The 20,675-nt window shown below is 39.5% G+C and overlaps 1 protein-coding gene across 1 annotated transcript; it reads left to right on the top strand.

The window, feature by feature from the left end:
- Positions 1–954: 954 nt before the first annotated feature.
- On the top strand, positions 955–16,689 carry LOC140236235 (scavenger receptor cysteine-rich domain-containing protein DMBT1-like). Its single transcript, XM_072316201.1, has 3 exons — positions 955–1,072; positions 14,643–15,017; positions 16,095–16,689. The coding sequence occupies exons 1-3, from the start codon at positions 988–990 to the stop codon at positions 16,298–16,300; spliced, it is 666 nt and encodes a 221-aa protein (XP_072172302.1). The 5' UTR covers positions 955–987; the 3' UTR covers positions 16,301–16,689.
- The last annotated feature ends 3,986 nt before the right edge of the window (positions 16,690–20,675 follow it).

The following is a 20,675-nucleotide window of genomic DNA, read 5'->3' as shown; positions in this document are numbered from 1 at the left end:
TTATTATGAAAATGAATAAAATTTGTCTTCTTTACTTTGAGTGATAATGTTTTGCTCTTAAACCATGTAAATTATTTTGGTTATTCAGTGTTAAGAGTTCTTAGAAGGGACTGAAAATCAGAATTGGAACAAAATATACAATGTCATTAATATCATGTCATTGACAAACAAAATATTAAGTTGCAGTGACGTAGAGATGAGATTGAAAAATAATTTATATAAACCAGAAATAGTAGCGGTACCATTATGGATCCATGTGGGGCGCCACAATGTAGGTATATACATGTACTTCTGAGTTAACAGATTCATAACATACATATTACTTTCTATTTCATAATAATCTTTAATGAACCATTCAAGTGGAATGCTACGAACTCCATGGCGTAATCACTGCAATCTGCGTATAAGGAGAGTGTGGTCATAGAGTGCCGAATGCCTTGCTTAGGTTCATGAACACACCGATGACAACTTTGTTCACCTGAGGCAGTCGATATCGTACAATTTATTTGGGTAGTGCCATATCTGTAAAATAATGAAATTTCCTGAGACAATTGGTCTTGGTTCAGTATATCATTTCGTATAAAATACACACACACACACACACACACACACACATATATACACGGTCGAGTTATCGGTCTGTTTACTGTATATCGGAACAAAGCATGGATGACGTTCACAGTATATACGCCTATTTTGATGTCTGTATTTCTTCTATGCCCCCATGAGGGGCCGTGTTTGAAATAAAATTCATTCTCATTGTCAGTGAGCGTCATTGTTATTGTCATTTGACTAAGGTAGGGCAGCTCTATCTCTATGGTTTGGGGTGTAGGCGCCTACACACGGGGCAACGAATGAGCAAATACGAATATAGGGGACGGCAGTCGATGCGTGTACGATACCGCTTGGTGTATTGTAATAGGGATCGAGGCGAGATCGAAAAGGTCACCTTCCTTTTTAGACCAAAGACGCTGTTCCCTATGTATAATGGCTCCGAATGTTCATAGTGAAACCGTGCGTGTGTACCTGTCACTGGTGGTGCTCTGTACTGCGGCAAGAACTGTCAGCTGCCGTGAGTTTGTATACGTGTACTGTACTTGATTACATGTAGGCCTATTTGATTCTTCTCATGATTTTCGGTGTGCTTTTTTTTTTTTTACCATCATGCTATTGCTATCTCAGATCACAATGTGGGTAATATATATAACCTGACTCTTTGTAATTATATAGGACCTACTTCCTCATTCATGTAGCAAGCCGAATCATGACGTAGTTTCCATATGTACATGTATTATAGGTCCGAAGTCTAGTGAATATAAGGATGAACGCAGCTAGTGCTCATGATTGTATAGGAGAAAGTTCTAATGAAAGACTCTCCTCAGAATGCAATATCGGGATATAGGCTTATTACCAGTGTATTGCTATTGATTGTTGTGAAGTACCTTGTGCAGTAATATTAACTGACCCTCAGCATGCGCACGCGGCCGGGTTAAAGGGATCGTATAGTTTTGGTTGAGACCTACACTCTAAGAAAAAAAGGTTCTTTTGAGCACCATTAAATGGTTCTCAGCACTGTCACAATAGCGACACCCTTTTAGGTGCTCGTGAGAACCTTTTCTAAATGGTGCTTGTCGGCACCTTTTGCAAAAGGTGCCCATTAGAACCTTTTTCCCGATGAAATGGTGCTCGTGAGTACCATTTAAAAGGTGCCCATGGGCACCTTTTTGACTAAAGATGGGCACCTTTTTGACTCTTTTCAAAAGGTGCTCATGAGAACCATTTCATTGGAAAAGGTTCTAATGGGCACCGTTGTTAAAAGGTGCTGACAGGCACCATTTAAAAAAGGTTCTCACAGGCTCCAAAAAAGGTGTCGCTATTGTGACAGTGCTGAGAACCATTTAATGGTGCTCAAAAGAACCTTTTTTTTTTTTCTTAGAATGTAGTATGTGAATTGATGTCTGTGTATTTTTGGTGTGTTTCACATGCAGTGCTGGTAAGGTGCTTCACTGGCACCATTCTTAAAGGTACATTACCTATCTGCATTGAAAATGTGCATCACAAACTCATTTGAAATGAAATGAATTCATCTGAATTTCATCTCATCAGTCAAATATACGTTCAAAACATGTATACATATAGCAATACATCAGCATATCATACATTATCATTGACACTGGGAAAAAAAGAGCAAGGATAACACACCCATGCACACACAGTTTCACAAGCATGAATACATGTACATGACATTCACCAATATTTTTTCATGAAACATTACTCAATAACTGAAAAGCATAGAAATTTGCTCTTTCACATATTCGCAGAAATGTATTTATTCACCTTCACTTTTACAATCTAAAGGTGAGGTTTGTATTTGTCATGCTATAATCTGTCAAATATTCTTAACAAAATATTTTCATTTGTTCACTAATTTTTTCCATAATATTTGTCATTTGTGTACCGAGCAGTTCTTGAAAGACCATCACACATCTCTGTACAGATGATATGAAATAGCAAGAGGTGCATCAGGCTTTTGAAATACATAACAAAATTTCTAATTCTCTGTGAAATAATTCCTGCATGGATGAGATACAGTAATTGTGTAAGTCATAAGATAGGCAGAAGGCAAGTACATTACCTGCTTAAGTAGTATGAGGAACTTTTTCCACATATTTGCTAGTTTGTTTGGTGTTGTTGTTTTTTTTTTTCCTTTTAACGCATATTTGTCCTAAAAGCAACTACAAAGGGCAGGAAAACAATTCCATTAAACAGGACCTTTGGTATTGTCACAGAAAACATACATTATATTGCTGGTACTGTATGATACTTCGGATAGGATAAGCTTTACACTTCTTCACTTCACTTCACTTCACATTCATAACGTCGAGTACTTGAATTAACTTATCTTTGTATACGAGTGACCTTTTTGTTGTTGTTGTTGTTCTGCAATTTGAGAGCACCTTAGACACATCTATACAACTGCAAATACAAGAAGAGTATCAATTCAGGTTAATCATGACTTCTGACAATTTACAGCATGTCCTACGAAAACACACACAAAAAAGAAAAGAAAGGAAAAGAAAAGAACACATTGTTTTATAATGAGAAGGATAATAAGAATCCCAAGGGGAAAAGAGCTAGGATACCACACCCACACAGTTTCACAAGCATGAATGAACAAAATTCCTCAACCATGATCTTAAATATATAACATTGGGAATCGATAAAAATTTGAAGAGTTTGATAGCAAAAATCGATAAGTCCATTTTTGAAGATTTTGAAGTACGGTCTCTGTCATAAAGTACAAAATAATACCTTTTAGATTATATATTGGTTACTACACTTACATATAAAGGTAACATTTTTGAAGTTATGGTCAAAAGAAGCAAACATTTTCTTATTGTTCTCTTTAGTTTTCTTGACCTTTAATCGCAAATATCTCCACTTGGCAAATATGGACTTATCGGTTTTTGCGAACAAACTCTTCATTTACACTTTTTTTTTTTTTATAGCAGAGCAACAAATTCATTAGAGTAAACTGTATGCAGGCCTAAATCTGAGGTTTGAATTTGCTGTCCTATAACCTGCCTATGACAATAATATGTTGTTAGCATTTGTCATTTTGTTCACCAAATTTGCCAACAGTCTTTTAAACACCACACATGTACATTTTGTATTTCTGCAAAAGCAATATAAACTGGTGACAAGAGGTGCATCAGTGCTTTGAAATAAATTACATAATCTTCAATTCTCTACACAATACGTAATTCCTGCGTGGGTATAAATGCAATAAGTTTTACCTGTCTAGGTGCAAACTTTAAAAGTGTGCAGAAATCGACCACACAATGACTGGAGAATTATAAAGAGCATTTTCCTTTTGTGCTTTTAAAGTTTAGAACTATGAATGACTCCACTTCTCAGATTGGCATCTGGTGTGATCTCATTACGTCTACCCCCCCCCCCCCTCGCCCCCCCCCCCAATTACAGTTGATTCAAAGCTGTTAAATGCAAATTATAGTGAAACATTATCACTGGTACATTGTAAGTTGCAAATACTGTATTGGGATCATAACAAAACATGTGACCCTCCATCACACAAACCAACAAAAAGTCGCCTGACATAAATATTTGGTTGACGGCAGATTCTGAAAGAGCAGCTATAAAATACACTATAAGTCAATGCAAACGAACTTACCTACCCTATCTACATATTTCTCAAAGGTTTTCTCTGGCAGCATCAGTGTGTTTTCTTTGACTCAGCTCATTCTTGGCTAGCGTAGGTTTCTGGTCGATGCTGTCAACGGGCTATCGGGCTAAAACTGTCATTCTGATTGATGTATTCTTTTGGTCACCCAGCTCATTCTTGACTAGCCCATCGGTTCTGTTTGATGCTGTCAACAGGCTATCACAGGCTGTCATTCTGGTCGATGTATCGTCTTAGCCACACAGCTCATTCTCGACTAGCCCAGGGTTCTGGCTGATGCTGCAAATGGGCTATCCCGGGCTCTTATTCTGATCGATGAATTCTTGTGGCCGCCCAGCTCATTCTTGGCTAGTGTTAAGCCTACCGCCGATTACCGGTTCTGGCCGATGTTGTCAACGGTCTGTCACGGGCTGTCTCTCTGATCAATGTAGAGTCTACCTTTTTCCCTAACCGCACCAGCGACCCAAACACGTACGTACTGCTTCATCGTCCCGGCCAGAGTTACTTGTTCCCTGGTTTCTGTGCATGTTGGTGTGTCCACTTCCCTGATATATGAATTGAAAGATACAATAGACCTACACCGCATTAATAAAACAATGTCATTGCTATAATTCGATAAACAGAACACGGCATTACACGGCGTGACTCCTCACTGAGAACAAGCCTGAAAACATACTGAAGAGATTTTGACCTAACAGTTAGGCCTACTGGGCTGTAGACAGACCTCTATTGGCTCTAACGTTAACACTGACAGTTATACATAACTTATAAGCTTCTAACATTAGAACAAATTTCCTTATTGCATGTAGACGGTATAGACCTTACCCCGGGGCGCTCCTTGTACACAGTTATCTTTGCGTTCGGCGTTGGGGCTATGTTTCAGAGTTAGTAGACTCTATTTTTAATAGGCAAAGAAATATCTAAACGTTACATGCATACCTAGCTAAGTAACTTAGCCCGGCCCAGTCGCTGTAAAAACGTGACAGCCATGCTCCGGCCCTGCACGGCGTCTGTTCGGGCTAGCCCATGAGCCATTGCTATGCCAAATTTCTAATTGTAAAGTGTCTGTCAGCTCAGCCTATGTTATTGATAGATCTGGATCTACTGTACCTGGTAAACATTACAAAAGATAGCAGCTTCGATCAAATTAGATCTATCATTAAGATCTAGCTAACCGTTAACCAGTTGAGGACGGTTTGATTTTGCTACAACACGCATTTTCCATAGTCACCTGCCCGAGTATGCTCGGGACTCGTCCTCAAACTGAGTGATGAATCTAACACGTAACATTCTAACTTGATTTTGTACCAACGTCGAACGAATGTCATCTAAAAATGAGATAAAACCACATTAAAACTAAAAATCTTACCTCTTCTCCTGAATTGTGGTGACTGCTGTGGCGAAAATGGAATTGACAGTGACACGTTTCCAGTCCACTTTGTCAAAAGTAATGTCTAACGTTACCGGGTGCCGTTCGTTATGATGGGCGTGATGATGTGTCTACACTATCTAGCCGCGCCGTCTGCCGTTGCGCTGCATGTATGGTATTGCATTGGCACTCTGCCGCTATGTGGTGGTAGGTTTGCATAGGCTAGCGCAGGCAGGCAGCACAGGGCTACACAGCCGCGGCGCGTGTCGCCGCGGTTACAATACTAGTAGTCCTACACAGTGCAGTGCTAGTACTAGTATGTGTACGTTTACGCGTACGCATATCTGATCGAGCGCTAAAATTGGATGGTGGGAGCTGTCAGTTGGCACGCAGCCAAGAGAAGTCATTAGTCTACGATAAAAACAATTATGTACTTTTTATTATCACAGCAGTAAAAACGCATAGAATATTTTTGTATCAATACCACAGTTTTGGTGATTCTTACATCTGACATTCGAATATACAGCAAGGGGAAAAATGAAAGTGGACCTAAAGATATTGTTTGACCTGCAGGAGTACCACAAATAACACTCGGGGACTGGGTCGCATACTAGCAAATGGTGACGAACGGAACCATTTCGATTGGGAACCATTTATAGGTGCTCATCGGAACCATTTTGCGAGAACCATCTGACGAGAACCATTTTGGAGCCGACGAGAACCATTTGAGAACCTTTTTTTCTTAGAGTGTAGGGCCCGTTGCATAAATGATACAATCATGGTAACTTTGCCATCCAGTGGTAACTTCCATGGAATTCTTGACTTTGATTGGCTGTTGAGTATTGTTGCCATGGTAGATACCATTGGAAGGCAAAGTTACCATAATTGTAACTTTGATGGAACGGGCCCCTAATTTCAGGTTTCTACCATTTTTTTTTTTTTTTTTTTTTGTGAGATGATGAGAAACCTCTTTAAAATATGAAAGAGCGTGTAATTCCATGAGGAATTCAATGTTTATTTTATGAAAATGGGTTTTGAAATTGCTGAGATATCCAAAAGAGCAATACTAATAAAGTGTGGGACCCATACTTTTTTACAATCGCTTTGTTTTACTTTGTTTTGTGGATGTTTCAGCCATTCCAAACCCGATTTTCATGAAATAAACTTTGAATTCCTCTTAGAATGGTATGCTCTGTACTATTTCATAAGTGTTTTCTTGGTATCTCGCAAAAAGTTAAAAGCCCAATTCTCATCTCCACCAATACTGTACCGTCCCTTTAACTGCCTGATGCCGGAACTTGCAGCAGCTGCGGGCCTCCTGCTGGTATTCTGCGTGGACCTCTGCTGGCGATCCCCGGGAGTCACCCGGAAAAGCTAAGTGTACTTGGCTGCGGGTAAATCGGACTTGCGTGCGTAACTACAATGTAGTACGGGCGACTATATAGGCCTTATACGTGCTACGCCATTACCGAAGAAGGAAACAACAGACGATTCGGATGTAGTTGAAACGATTTATTGCCGTGGCCGAGACGAGCTTACGGCCAACACAGAAACTCAACGTAACGTGCGTAACAATAACAGTGGCTATATGGAAAGCCATTAGTAACAAATAATGTAACACAGCTATTATAATAATCTAACTATATTGGCGTGGCTTCTTCTTTCCTTTTTATCTCTTTCATTTCCACTATGTGATTTGCTACGCCTAACAAATAAACGACTATTTAAGGCTTCAATCTCTAAACCTAAATATATATTCATGTATGAATCAAATCAAATTTTCTAACAATCACATTACCCTACCAAAATTACAAATTGTTGAAACCATTTCTACACGGCAATATTATGGATCCAACTAGTTTTATACACTAACAGAAATGAGGAACTCTTTATTAAACAGCGCCTACCATATATAATAATAATTTACCTACCAATAACTGTTCGTATACAAACAATCTTCATATAATAAATCAAAAATAAAATCACCTTATCAACGTTCTCATCTGTACTATATGTACGAAACAAACATATATGTGCATTTATAATACAAAACCCTGAATAAAACTGGATTTAATAACATAATCATATTACTGACCTGTCATGCATATTTATCTAAGGAAGTGAGGCTGCACCATTAAAGATGGCAAAATAACACACCTTAGTTTTCCTACTCCCTACCCTTCACCTCAGGGGAGGGGACTACATCTGTCACAACCAGTGGGACATAGTGCATGCAAAAGGACACAGACTACAAAAATGTGTGCATAATTAAAAAAACAAAACCCACAAATACTATAAACAACATGGCAAGCGTTTATAGGTAACAGTTCGGAACTATGGAGGGTATGACCATGAACCTCACAGACCCTCCACTTGAAAGGCACAAAATAAAACATAAGGCAAAGGAAAATAGGTGTACACGTTGTACATATTTCAAATTTAACAATACATTAACTAACATTTTAAAAATCTATGTGGGTGAATGAGGATTATGGGCGTTGGAACCTAAGCTATAGAAACTCGCAGGTACACGAATAATGTTGAAGGCAGGTATACATAATAAAACAAAGGTACATGTATATGCTGTGTATCGTGTAAGCTGGCACACAGGATATGCCAGGGACAAAACTTGTAGTTACAACGTAAATAATATAGCCCGAGCAATTAATGCCCTTAAAGACAATAACAAGAAAAATAAACCCACCAAAGCGTTGGTGTAGCAAGCAACGTGTACAAATAATCCTTTCATAAAAAGAACATACGGAGTGGAAAGAAACCCTTCATGACAGCCTGCAACCAGGGTAAAAGCAGCGTATGAATTACAACCACTAGTAAGCACCTGTGCCCTTAAGGTTATACTTAAAAATAAAAGCACAAATTCAATATGCACATAATAACCAGCATAATAATATACAAAGTGGGATAGGTACACTGGATGAGCCACATCAATAAAATATACATCAACTGAAATCCATATTAACCATCTTCTGTTTACCCTAACAAATCGCAGATATGAGGTCCCCTCGAAAGTAATCGTTAAAGAAATATTAATATAAATCATTAAAACACAATCACCAAACAATTCTCATTATGCATAATATGTTGTTGCATGACCAAAAAACAAACAAACAAACAAACAAACAATTAATGTAACAAATTGAATTTCCAGCTAGTGAAAACCCACAGCGTACCAGTCTCACAAAAGGAGTATCGCATTGTAGAAATAAGGTGTACAAACATCATGTGGCCCAGAAATAAAGTATTATCCTACACCACTTATGGTATCGGAATATTAAAGACCACACATAATCTAACAAAAATATTGGTGTATTTCATAAACAAAGTACACATGCATTTACAATGTACTTATGTACATGTATATCTATCATTATGATAAAAGATAATAAGTAGTCAAAGTCTTGAAAATACACTGTACTCTAAAAAAAATCTCTAAAAACATGAAACAAATGGCCTAATTAACTATTATGATTTGGGTATATGTACTTAAAATGTCCTCTGAGCAAGTACAAATAACATACCCAATAAATCATATGTATGTAAACTACAAATACACTTCAGTGTGGAGTTTACAGGGCAGTTTAAGGAAACTAGGTACATGTAACTAGTGCCACACTCAACCAGGGGTCAACGGGGGCATGGGAGGGCAATGGAGTACTGCTGGCAGTCCAATGTAGTCAGGGGGTGCTGAGGGATGGGGATGACTGGAGTACGCGAAGATGGCGGACGTCCATCGGATCAGGGCCAGCACGATTACGGGTAGGAGCGCAGAAGACATTTCCCAGATGGGCAGTGGCTATCATCCGAGTTTCTGCATGTGCAGCTCCAAGGTGGGGACGAGGGAAAGGACCTCCTTCACTCAGTGATGATGGTGGGCAAAGGCAACTAGTCCAGGGGGGACTCCAAGCTGGAAGTGTGTCGCTATCAGAAGAGCCAACATCATCCATTCCAGGTGGATGGAGGCATTCAGTGTCATCATCGACATTTGGAGAAGTCAGGGTACCAGGCTTAGATGCGCCTTGGGGTGTGAGATCTGCCTCTGAAGGTGTAGTCTCGTCGGGAGGCTTGCCTGTACTGTCCTTAGGACCATCAAGGTGTTGCCGTGGAGGTATATCTGGCGGTCTCATGTTACTGAGAGAATGGGTCGGCGTCAAGATGTCCAGGGTGCTCATACCAGTCTCTCTGTAGACCTGAGAAGCACTGTAGCCATGGGTAACACCAGCACCACCCACATGACCCAGCTGGCCAGCATCGCGACGCCGGCTGGGACAGTCACCCACACGACAGTCGGTGTGAGAACGCTTCTCAACAGCATCAGCAAGCTTGATGCGTGGAGCAGTATAACAGCACTCAGTGGACAGACAATTGCTATCAACATCTGTCCCAGCGCAGGAACAATCAGAGTCATAAAAAATGGGGATACAGCCAACGTCTGCGGATACACCAGGTGGGAAGTGAACGGAGGAACTGCTACCCAATGAATCTATATCAACACCTGACAGGTAACCGAAGTACTCTGACGACTTTACATACAACTCCATGTTGTCATGAATATCATCCCTGTCGCTGTCCCTTTGATGATCATCTCACATTCACCTACAGCTTTCATCACATTATGTGTGAGCATAGGATCGCATTCATTCTCTGTACCCATCACATTACCAACACATTCAGGATCCACTTGTTCATTCTCTGTTCCCATCACATTTTCCACACAATCAGGATCAACATGCTCGTTCTCTGTTCCCATCACTATTTCCACACATTCAGGGTCATGCTCATTCTCTGTACCCATCACATTTTCTACACATTCATGATCATGTTCATTCTCCATTCCCATCTCATTCTCCACACACTCTGTCCATGGTAGGGTCCATGCTCTGTCTTTGTACCAACATGGTTGAAGGTCATGTGGTCACAATCATATCCATGCATGTGTGAGTGAGAGGTATTATCAGTGACAGTACGTGTCATGTGATCACAATCGGTATGTCCATGCTTGTCATGTGTGGCTTTGCCTGTGTTTGTCTCTCTGTGTGTATTGTGACTGTTTATCTCGTGTTCATACCCACCAACAAATCCATTCACACACTCGCTGTTCATCACACGATCGTGTTCAGTGTCAGTATTGTGAACAACATCCGCCACATCTGACCGAACACCAGGGTGGCCATCCTGACCAGACGTAGTACCGGCACCGTAACTAAAAACACAACTATCACCAAACATGATGACATGCTTAGAGGGTCTTACCGACACATCATTTTCCTCCATAAATGGAGCACCAGCCAAAACATCAATGGCAGTGTCATGTGTGTACAATTCCATGGTGTCATCATCAATAACTAGACCATCAAACCACATGTCTTGTTGATTGTGTACAAGTGAAAAGCAAGCGAGGCCTACAATGCCTTGTTTCAAGATGTCAGTGGAGGAATCAAGGTCAAAATAATCACCATAACCAAAATCATCCACCACCACATCGAGGCCTAAAGCATCTGCAGTAGTTTATCTAATGAGGTTTACAGTCGAACCACTTTTAACCCCTATTTGCACGGTTGTGTCCAAACTCGAGTGGACATTGGCTGGGAAACACGGAAATTCATTCCGGAGTCTCCAAACGTCGCTCGGCGCGACACCGACCGGACACCATCTCTCTGATGCCCCTGCGGTAGCGGCAGTGCTTCGCTGCGTTGGAGCGTTGCCGGGGTTGGACCCGGCCACGGCGGCGCATCGCTTCGTCGATGCAACGTGCATGTCTACGGACGGGACTAAACGCACTATAAATCACTCCAATCGTATACCTACACCCAAACTATCACCAAAATATAAATGGAGCGCCTGTCCCCACTATGTTGGGCGAGATTCCTCCTTGTCTTGGAACTTGGGAGAACAGAACTGCGGCGTTAGATTCGAAATCCACCACGCCATTACCGAAGAAGGAAACAACAGACGATTCGGATGTAGTTGAAACGATTTATTGCCGTGGCCGAGACGAGCTTACGGCCAAACACAGAAACTCAACGTGCGTAACAATAACAGTGGCTATGGAAAGCCATTAGTAACAAATAATGTAACACAGCTATTATAATAATCTAACTATATTGGCGCTAGGTATACTGTCACTGCATGTGCGGGCCATCTATGGGGACCTCCACCTGGGTAGCAAAAATTGTTCCCCGCACAAGTCACAATAAGCAAGGCTTGTCCAGAAAGATGTGACGGGCTTATTGTTGCGGGTAAGTCGCGGAGTTGTAGGAGTTGTAGATGTCATTTGATATGTCGTTGAGACTTAAAAAAAAAAAACAAAAAACAAAGTTACTAAATACATAAGAAATGTGAAAAAATAAATAAAAATGACGTCATCGAAAAGTTGCATATATTTGAATATATTTCACTTTTCCTCGACCGATTTTCACTCAGATTTCAGTATGTTGTAGCTTAGGATAGTATTATCTATCGAAGATACGTTAAACTTACCTGACCTTTTTTTAATGACGTCATCACTGTGAAAAAAAACGAACCTACTTACACTTAGCCTTCTCATGTTAAATTTGACCATTTCGTGTTATCTCTATGGCGATCCATTTTTTTTTTTCGTTCAGTGAGCAGTAGCTCAGGAATCCTTGTGCCGCTTTTCCCCAGCTTTTGATATGTTGTAGCTGACACTACAGGTTATCAGGAGTGCGCCCTCCGTTTTTTTTTTTTTTTTTTTTTTATTGAATGTCTGGATTATGTCTCAAAATTGGTTGAAATTGTATACTTAAGACTTCATTTGAATGAGATGTTGAGCAATATAGTCCTATCATGTAGTTGCTATAACTTTTGTACAACTGTAGACTATGTCAAGTGCAACATTTTATGAAATAATTAGAATGTCGCTATGGCGACTGGTATACCTCCGCCATAATGCATTATTCTCCTAATAGGTTTATATTACATGTGGACAATGTGTGATTACATTTTCATAAAATTGGCAAAATATCAAAATGACATGTTTTTCTCACAAATGTGTTGAATGTTCACCTTCCTTGACCTAGGTTTAATTGGATGAATAGGAGAACATGTATTTGGGGATTTTAGGACTTTACTTGATTTGACCCTTTCATAAGTTTATGCATTGAGTAATTTTCAAGGTACGGAAAAAAGTGCAAGTTCTGTATTAAACAGTAAATTGTTACCATTTTCATCTGGCCTTTGACCCTTAAATTCAGAAGAGAATCACTATCCGGCAGAACATGCATAAACATGTATAGTTTCAAGATAACCTGAGCCACTTCCGAGATATGGAGGAAGAAGTGAAGTTCAGCACTTTCACTGGATCTTTGACCTTTGACCTTTCTGGCAAAGAAAAAAAAACACTTCCTAGACAATCTCTATTTGGTCAAACATGGATACATCAAGTTAAAAAAAAAAAAACCAAACCATAATAATCCTGCAGGCATTTCATAGATATGAGGGATATAGTAGAATTTTAAAGTGTTGCCCTTGACCTTTGACCCCTGACCTTTGAAAGTTCATAGATAATCACTGTCAGTCAGGACACGCAAATATACTATGTTCCATGGATATATTATACCTTGAATCATTTCCAAGATATGGAGAAAAAAAGTGAAATTTCAACATTTTTACTGGACCTTTTCACCTTTGACCTCATGACCCCAAACTTTCACCAGAGAATCTTAATTGGGTTATACATGTATACACTAAGTTTCAAGAAAATATTTCAAAGCATTGCATAGATATGGGGAAACAGTGAAATTTTGAGCATTTGACCTTGACCTTTTGACCTTGACCTTGAGCATGTGCACCCAAGAGTTGGTAGGCACAACTTCACCCCCTAATACACATACATGCCAAGTTACATTAGGATACCTCAAAAGGTTTTTTAGTTATACGTTGTCCACAAAATTCATTACAGACGGAAGGACGGACAACCCGAAAAAGTAATGCCTGCGGCACCACTTCTTGGCGGAGGCATAAAAACTGTCTGATCAGACATAATCTTGGATATGTAAAATGGGATCGAAATCAAATGTACATCAGTCTATATTTTGGAAAGTTTTATGCTCCATCGCCTTCATATTTTGCACACCTATAGACCATGGTACTCGGATCATTTTATAAAATAACGACTTCTTGGTCGGATGCGATCCTTGGCTAGCTAAACTGGGGTCGAGGGTCAACAACACATACTTCTGTGTCATAATTGGCGTGTATCTTTGGAAGTAGGCATCTAAATGCCCGATGCCCGCCATATTTCAAACACATGTAGACCATGTCCTGGATGCGTGTTTTTTTTTTAGACGGCACAGATTGGGGACCCTAACCCAACGTTTTGCCCATAGGTTTAACACGCGCCGTGCCCCAATCTGTGCCGTCTTAAAAAAGAGAAAAACGCGTCCTGGATCATTTCAGTGACGGATCCAGGGATGACCGCACCCGGGTTCCCCCCCCCCTTTAGTTTTTGTTGAAACAAAAGAAATAAAAGAAAAAAAAAGCCGTAGTTCTGAATGTGATGCTTTATAAACCTATATCACCCTATGAGTGTAAAACATTTACCCCAAAACAGTGTCGGGCCTATACCCCCGTTACAACGAAGTTCTCGGGACAGACAGTTTTCTTTTGTTATATCGAAATTTCATTAATCAGACAAATGCAGTATACAGAACCGGTCATAGTACAACAATGCTTTGGAGGCACCGCCCGCAAACAGATGGTGGACTGATCACGTGACAAACTTTGCAAAGTTTCATCAGTTGCTATAGGGTCCACACTGACCAAACAAAGATCGAGAAGATTGGCGAGGGTCCAGGAGATCCCTGGATTGAGTGAAAATTGTAGCCGGAAGTTTCAAGAGAAGTTTCGTGACAGTGAATTCTATGTCTGATTTTGATAGATTTATCCAATTTCGTTTGTTTGATATTGCCCTGTCAGTTTAAAGAGATATAAGAGTGGAATAGCCTTCCACTTTCTTTTGATTGTTCTTGAGAAATTGTAAGTGTCGTACAAGAATTAATAACGGGTAACGTTTCTCCTTTCCCTCATCTGCAGTTCTACATACGACTACAGAATCCTCTACCATGACCAACACCACGATACGGCCTGACTTCCCCGTACGTTTAGTAGGAGGGCCATCGGACAGCGAAGGTCGGGTCGAGGTCTTCTACGACAACCAGTGGGGGACGGTGTGCGACGATGAATGGACGAATGTCGAAGCGAGCGTGGTCTGCCGACAACTCGGATACAACACCACGGTCTCCGCTGCGGTGAGGAACGCTTTTTACGGCCAGGGTCGAGGTCCCATTTTTCTCGACGATGTGAACTGCTTTGGATGGGAATCGTCTCTTTCGCAGTGTTCGTCAAATGACTTCTACGATCACAACTGTGGCCACAGCGAGGATGCTGGTGTGGTGTGTCAATACAAGGGTGAGAGAAGCGACCCAGTCAACAACCCCCCCCCCAAAAAAAAAAAAATAAAACAAAAACAAAATAAAACAAAACAAAGATATCAAACAGGCACACATAATCCATCTCTTTTACTATTTTTACAAACATATGCTCCCTCTCCCTCACATGCACACATACGCGTCTATGGTGGAAACCGAGGACTTTGCCAACAAGAATTTTTACCACATAACCGAGGACCTGCGTGTAAGCAGGACACTTGTCAACCGAGGACCCATTCGTATATTACCATCCAACCGAGGACTTATTACAATAATTAATGCTAATCGAGGACCTATACAAACATTTACCCACATGGAAAAGCAGACCGTTTGGAATTGTCTGCGAAGCGAAGACGTCCTCGGTTCTCTATGTGTCCTCAGTTTAAATGTAAATTTCGTGTGTGTGTCCTCGTTTTCCAACACGGGTAAGTGCACATACTCTCACACGCACAAACCACGAAAATTGGACCAATAAGCTAATGTTACGAGTATTAAAAATTATTAGTGGAAAAATAAGCAAAGAAAATGGGATTCCATCATTTTCAGTAATGGCAAGATATATTTAACCACACACGCCAGCTTGGAGTGATAATGATGTCATCACTTCCAGAAACCGTCAACGTTTTGCATTCGAAAGTCATGTTTGGTCGATTACTGCATGACAAAGTGCAACCCCCTCCCCCTGTGAGTTAGCAGGGCTAGATAATTTATTGCAAGACTACATAAGGATTTCATGTAAAGGAAGCGTCTAATTCTTGTGGATTTCATGCTTTTAAAAAGAAGAAAATTCAGTGAATATTTGCATACAGGTTGATGGATTTTAATAAAACCTCTGCCGTCCTGATTGTCTGATTTTACACTGAACTTTGACATCGTGTAGAACTGTAATAAAACTTAAAAGTGTTGATTTAGAAAGAAACAACCAATGTCTATTATTATAGTTCCCTTCTTTCTTCGTTCATCTACTACTATTATTTTGCATGTGAGAAAACTAAAATAAGTTTTAACGTAGGTTTCCTGCTACTTTTTGCGTTTGTTTTGTTCATGTGCTACTCAGATTACACTGGGCGCGTGATCGGAACGCTTGTGTTCGTAGGTGTATCGTCACTCATTATCATCATCATCGGGGGTGTTGCGGTGGCACGTACGGTTAGAAAGAACCCAGGATCCAACAGGTCATCCGCAGTCACAGCCTCTAGCACGGCTCCAGCCTTTCCGTACCAGAATTTAGCACAGTCAGCTCCAGCACAACAGTCGGTCTAGCTAAAATGAATGACGGCCTTAGGCCTGATATCCTCCGGTACAATTTAGCGCTCTTCACGGATAAAGCCCTCTGCATCACTGAATACGATCAGACCGGTACGACCAGTCGTACGACTCTAGTCTAGGGCATATGACCAGTCTAACGACTTGACACCACACAATATAAGACTATACACAACTATAGGCTTATGACCGTTCTGGTTTTAGCACATTTTACCAGTGAGTAGCGCACACAGTGCGTATTGTGTGCACTTCTATACTTTTTGTATAATATTTGTATCGTGATTGGCTGGTAGAGCCCACGACCGGTCGTGCATGGATATTAGACATGTCAAATCTCTACGACTGGCACTACATCCCGCCGATCACTATACGACTCACAACTATACGACCTTATAACCATGAGACAAGTTCGTGCGACCAGGCAACGCGCACTACATCCTCACCTTTAGTCTTACGACCGTTCTGGGTTCGTGGAAATTCAACATGTCAAATTTCTACGACTGGCACTAACACCCAGTCTTACGAATGGAATCTGGCAAGACTGGTGACGTCTCACTTCCGATCTTAAGGTCGTACGACCGGTCGGATCGTATAATTTGCGGATCTTATAGCCCAAACTGTCTTAAACATGCCGCACACATACGATAAGACCGGAAGTGTGACGTCACCAGTCTTGCCAGATTCCAGTTGTACGTCTGGGTGTTAGTGCCAGTCGTAGATATTTGACATGTTGAATTTCCACGACTGGTCGTAGACTTTCAGCCAATCACGATACAGTATTATATGCAAGAAGTATAGAAGCGCACGCAATGCGCACTATGTGCGCATCTATATTCATTAAACCTAACGGTCGTACGACTAGCCTTGTAAAGTCAGGTCGTAGTGTGCGTTGGCAGGTCGTACGACTGGGTCCATGGAGGTACAGTGGAAGTCGCACGACTGGAAACAGGGTAGGCTGGTGACGTCACACTTCCGGCCTTTCCCTTTGACAATCGCTGTCGCTGCTATTGCCGTCGAGCTAATTCGGCATTTGCAACTCCAATGGACAAGGCTATTTAGACTTCTATCCCTCTGATGGATTTACAGAGAGCAGCTGGTGACCCATGAGCACTGACAGCGCCTACGTGGAATCCAGAATCATACATGATTCATACAGAATTGGTATCTTGAACTTCCATTTACACTGGCGGTCTAACATCGCGATTTTACTCACTTCACGATGTTCACTATAATTATGTGAAGTAACATACTGTTGTACATGCAATATACGAAGACTTTTTTAAGGAGTGGATGATGTTTCATATTGAATTCTTTGAAAGCAGACTTGTATATAGTACATAAAACCATATGTAATTTCTTTTGAGAGTTAAATTTGATGCTGTATGAAATTCGAGGTGATGGTTTCCGCAAGCACTCCTTCTCAATGAATAGCTACATCACTGAAAATGTAAATTGTTAGAATGTTTCAATTTTATGAATTTCCTTTTAACTGCTGGTCAGTTTAATTGTTCTGGGTAATGAAATTCAGTTGAATTTTGAACTGCCCATTTTCGATTAAAGTCAAATTTCAGTGTCAGATTTCAAATAATTGTTGCAATTTTCATATCGTGGTCCTAGTTCTATACGGTATCTCCAAATGATATTTGTACATACGTGTATACACTTGTGCCCTATACAAACATGAACGACATTTAATACGGACTGAACATGAGAAATCTATCCCTATCCAACTAAAACTCTCCTCGATCGCTCTCAAAAAAAAAAGAACATTCGACAAGAAGATAAAAAATCTCATTTTGAATTCATCTATAGTACTTAACCATATAAAATGACATTTTTATTGACAGGCTGATTATCACTAATACCTCTTAAAACAAACAAACAAACAAACAAACAAACAAACAAACAAACAAACTCCTCTTTAAAATAAGTGCTAAATCCAAGACATTTCGATAGAACTTTTAGCAAAATTTCACCATTAGCATGATAAGTTTGGAATAACCTCCCCCTCTGCATTAGATGTATTACCGATTCTGATAAATTCAAATCTGTTATAAAAACTCATCTTTTTTTATAATTGTTGATTATAATGTGAATAAAGAAAAGTTTGAAATATTTTTTTCATGTGTTCACGCAGAGAGACTATACCGTGCGTTCTAAGCACTGATTATTATCATTGTTATTTTTCTTTGTTATCATTATTACTATTATTATCATTATAGTTATTACTATTATTGTTGTTGTTATTATTATTATTATTATTATCATCATCATCATCATCATCATCATATTTTTATTATAATATGAGATTGGTGTCATTCCGCAAGACGCTCTGGACAGAGCTGACATACGTCAAACGTATTTGAAGCGGTTCCCTATATTGCGATGAGATGAAGACAAATATCATCCTCTCACAAGTTTCCTATTGACCTTCACACAAACCTTGCTCAAATTCTTCTTTTGACATGAAATCAAAAGGCAGCAGTTGTATCATTTGCAGATGACCAAAGACGTTATTTTCGTGACATTCTTGTACACAGATCAGTATATAATATGGGAGAATAATGAGTTGCAGACATAACCAACCGACCCTATTTCATAACTTGTATTTCAGTGTTGCGGTAAATATCACTACATTGTATTTGGTGAAAACATGCATAGTATATATAGGCAACTATACATGTTTCTTTACCAAATAGCCTAGATGCCTGCCTAGTGACGGGACTGTAACAATGTTTTGCTTTTTATTGTTTATGCTCGGTTATAACGAAATTTCGATAATCATGACAACGAATTAGAAACGCCGGTCACGAGGACATCGTGATCTAACGGGAGTCCAGTGTACTATGGCTCTATATCTGTGTATATTATTTTATACTCCTCTTATGTAATCGAACCTGCGTTAGCGATCATCTACCTACAGCAACCACCCGAAGCATTGCATGACAGCCTGTAAACAGTTTGCACATCTTTATGTCATTTTACGTGTTGACATTGTATAGTGTATTTACAAGTATCCCTTCAAACGAGTACCGGTTTCAGAAGCCATAGATAAGTTTCAGTAACATTTGCTAGTAGTTAAATCATAATCATAATCATAATCACAATAATAATAATAATAATAATAATGATAATAATAATAATAATAATGATAATAATAATTATAATGATAATAATAATGATAATAATGATAATAATAATAATAATAATAATAATAATAATAATAATGAAAATAATACATTTATAAGGCTCATAATGAGCACATGCTTCTCTGTTCGCTGTACAATAAGATATACAAAGAACAAATTACGAGCAAGTAGACCCTATATAGGGTAACAATCAACAAAATAAATACAATAATGAACATAGTAGTCCGGGGTTGTTGTTGTTGTTGTTGTTGTTGTTGTTGTTGTTGTTGTTGTTGTTGTTGTTGTTGTTATTGTTGTTGTTGTTGTTGTTGTTGCTTTTGAACCAGATATTGTTACGTCATGTTTTTGGTTTGCTTGTTTGTTTTTGTTGTCGCAATAATTGTGTTCTTATACGTGGGCATTGAACTTGATCTAGCTTGGTTGCCACTTTAGCAACCTAGACATAATAATTAATGGCATAATCATGTAATTAGAACAATCAATATGTTGTTTATTAATTTAAATCCAACATAGGCATGAAAACACGTTTATCAAAGATAGTTTCTGTGTTGGGGAATCCAGCTTTGTATATCAAAAGTTTTCAAATAATGCAAGTGCCTTAAATGTCATCAGAGCGTAATTGTACATTCCACCCCAGTAGAACATAGATGGTACAGTACCATATTCCACACACATTAAGTGCAACATCTTTATTTCAATTTGTACGTGTTAAAAAGGTAAACAAAACCTAATATTTTATAGATGTGCACAGTGGCGTATCTAGGGAAAACGGCACCCGGGGCAAGCGCGAAAATTGCGCCCCTAATTTCTGAAAAAGTGTTCAACCCCAACCCCATCCCGGTATAGGGACTTTAAACAAAGTCCACATGATGTGCTTTTTCAAGCACCTAAAAGGGGTCTTTTTGAGGGTTTAAATGTAATGAATTTTGATAAATTTTGGCAAGCGAGCGCAGCGAGCGAGGCGAAAATCGTTTGTATTTCAGCTTACAAAACATGGAATTCTTGTCATTTTTTGCTTATCAAATCTTACAATTCTAATCAAGATAATAATATAGTGACGGCTTTATAGATAACGATTTATACCAACAAACTGAGGACTTTAAAAAATACTCTAAATTATAGTGCCCGCGAGTGAGCCAAAATTTGTATATTTCCGCGTCATCATCACGTTTTGTTTTTATCTCTGTTTTTTTTTTTTTTTTTGATAAATTTTGGCGAGCGCT

The sequence above is a fragment of the Diadema setosum genome, chromosome 12 (assembly GCF_964275005.1).
Source record: "Diadema setosum chromosome 12, eeDiaSeto1, whole genome shotgun sequence".
NCBI lineage: Eukaryota > Metazoa > Echinodermata > Echinoidea > Diadematoida > Diadematidae > Diadema > Diadema setosum.
The sequence above is the reverse complement of the archived record's forward strand: the minus strand, read 5'-3'. Positions and strand labels throughout refer to the sequence as shown.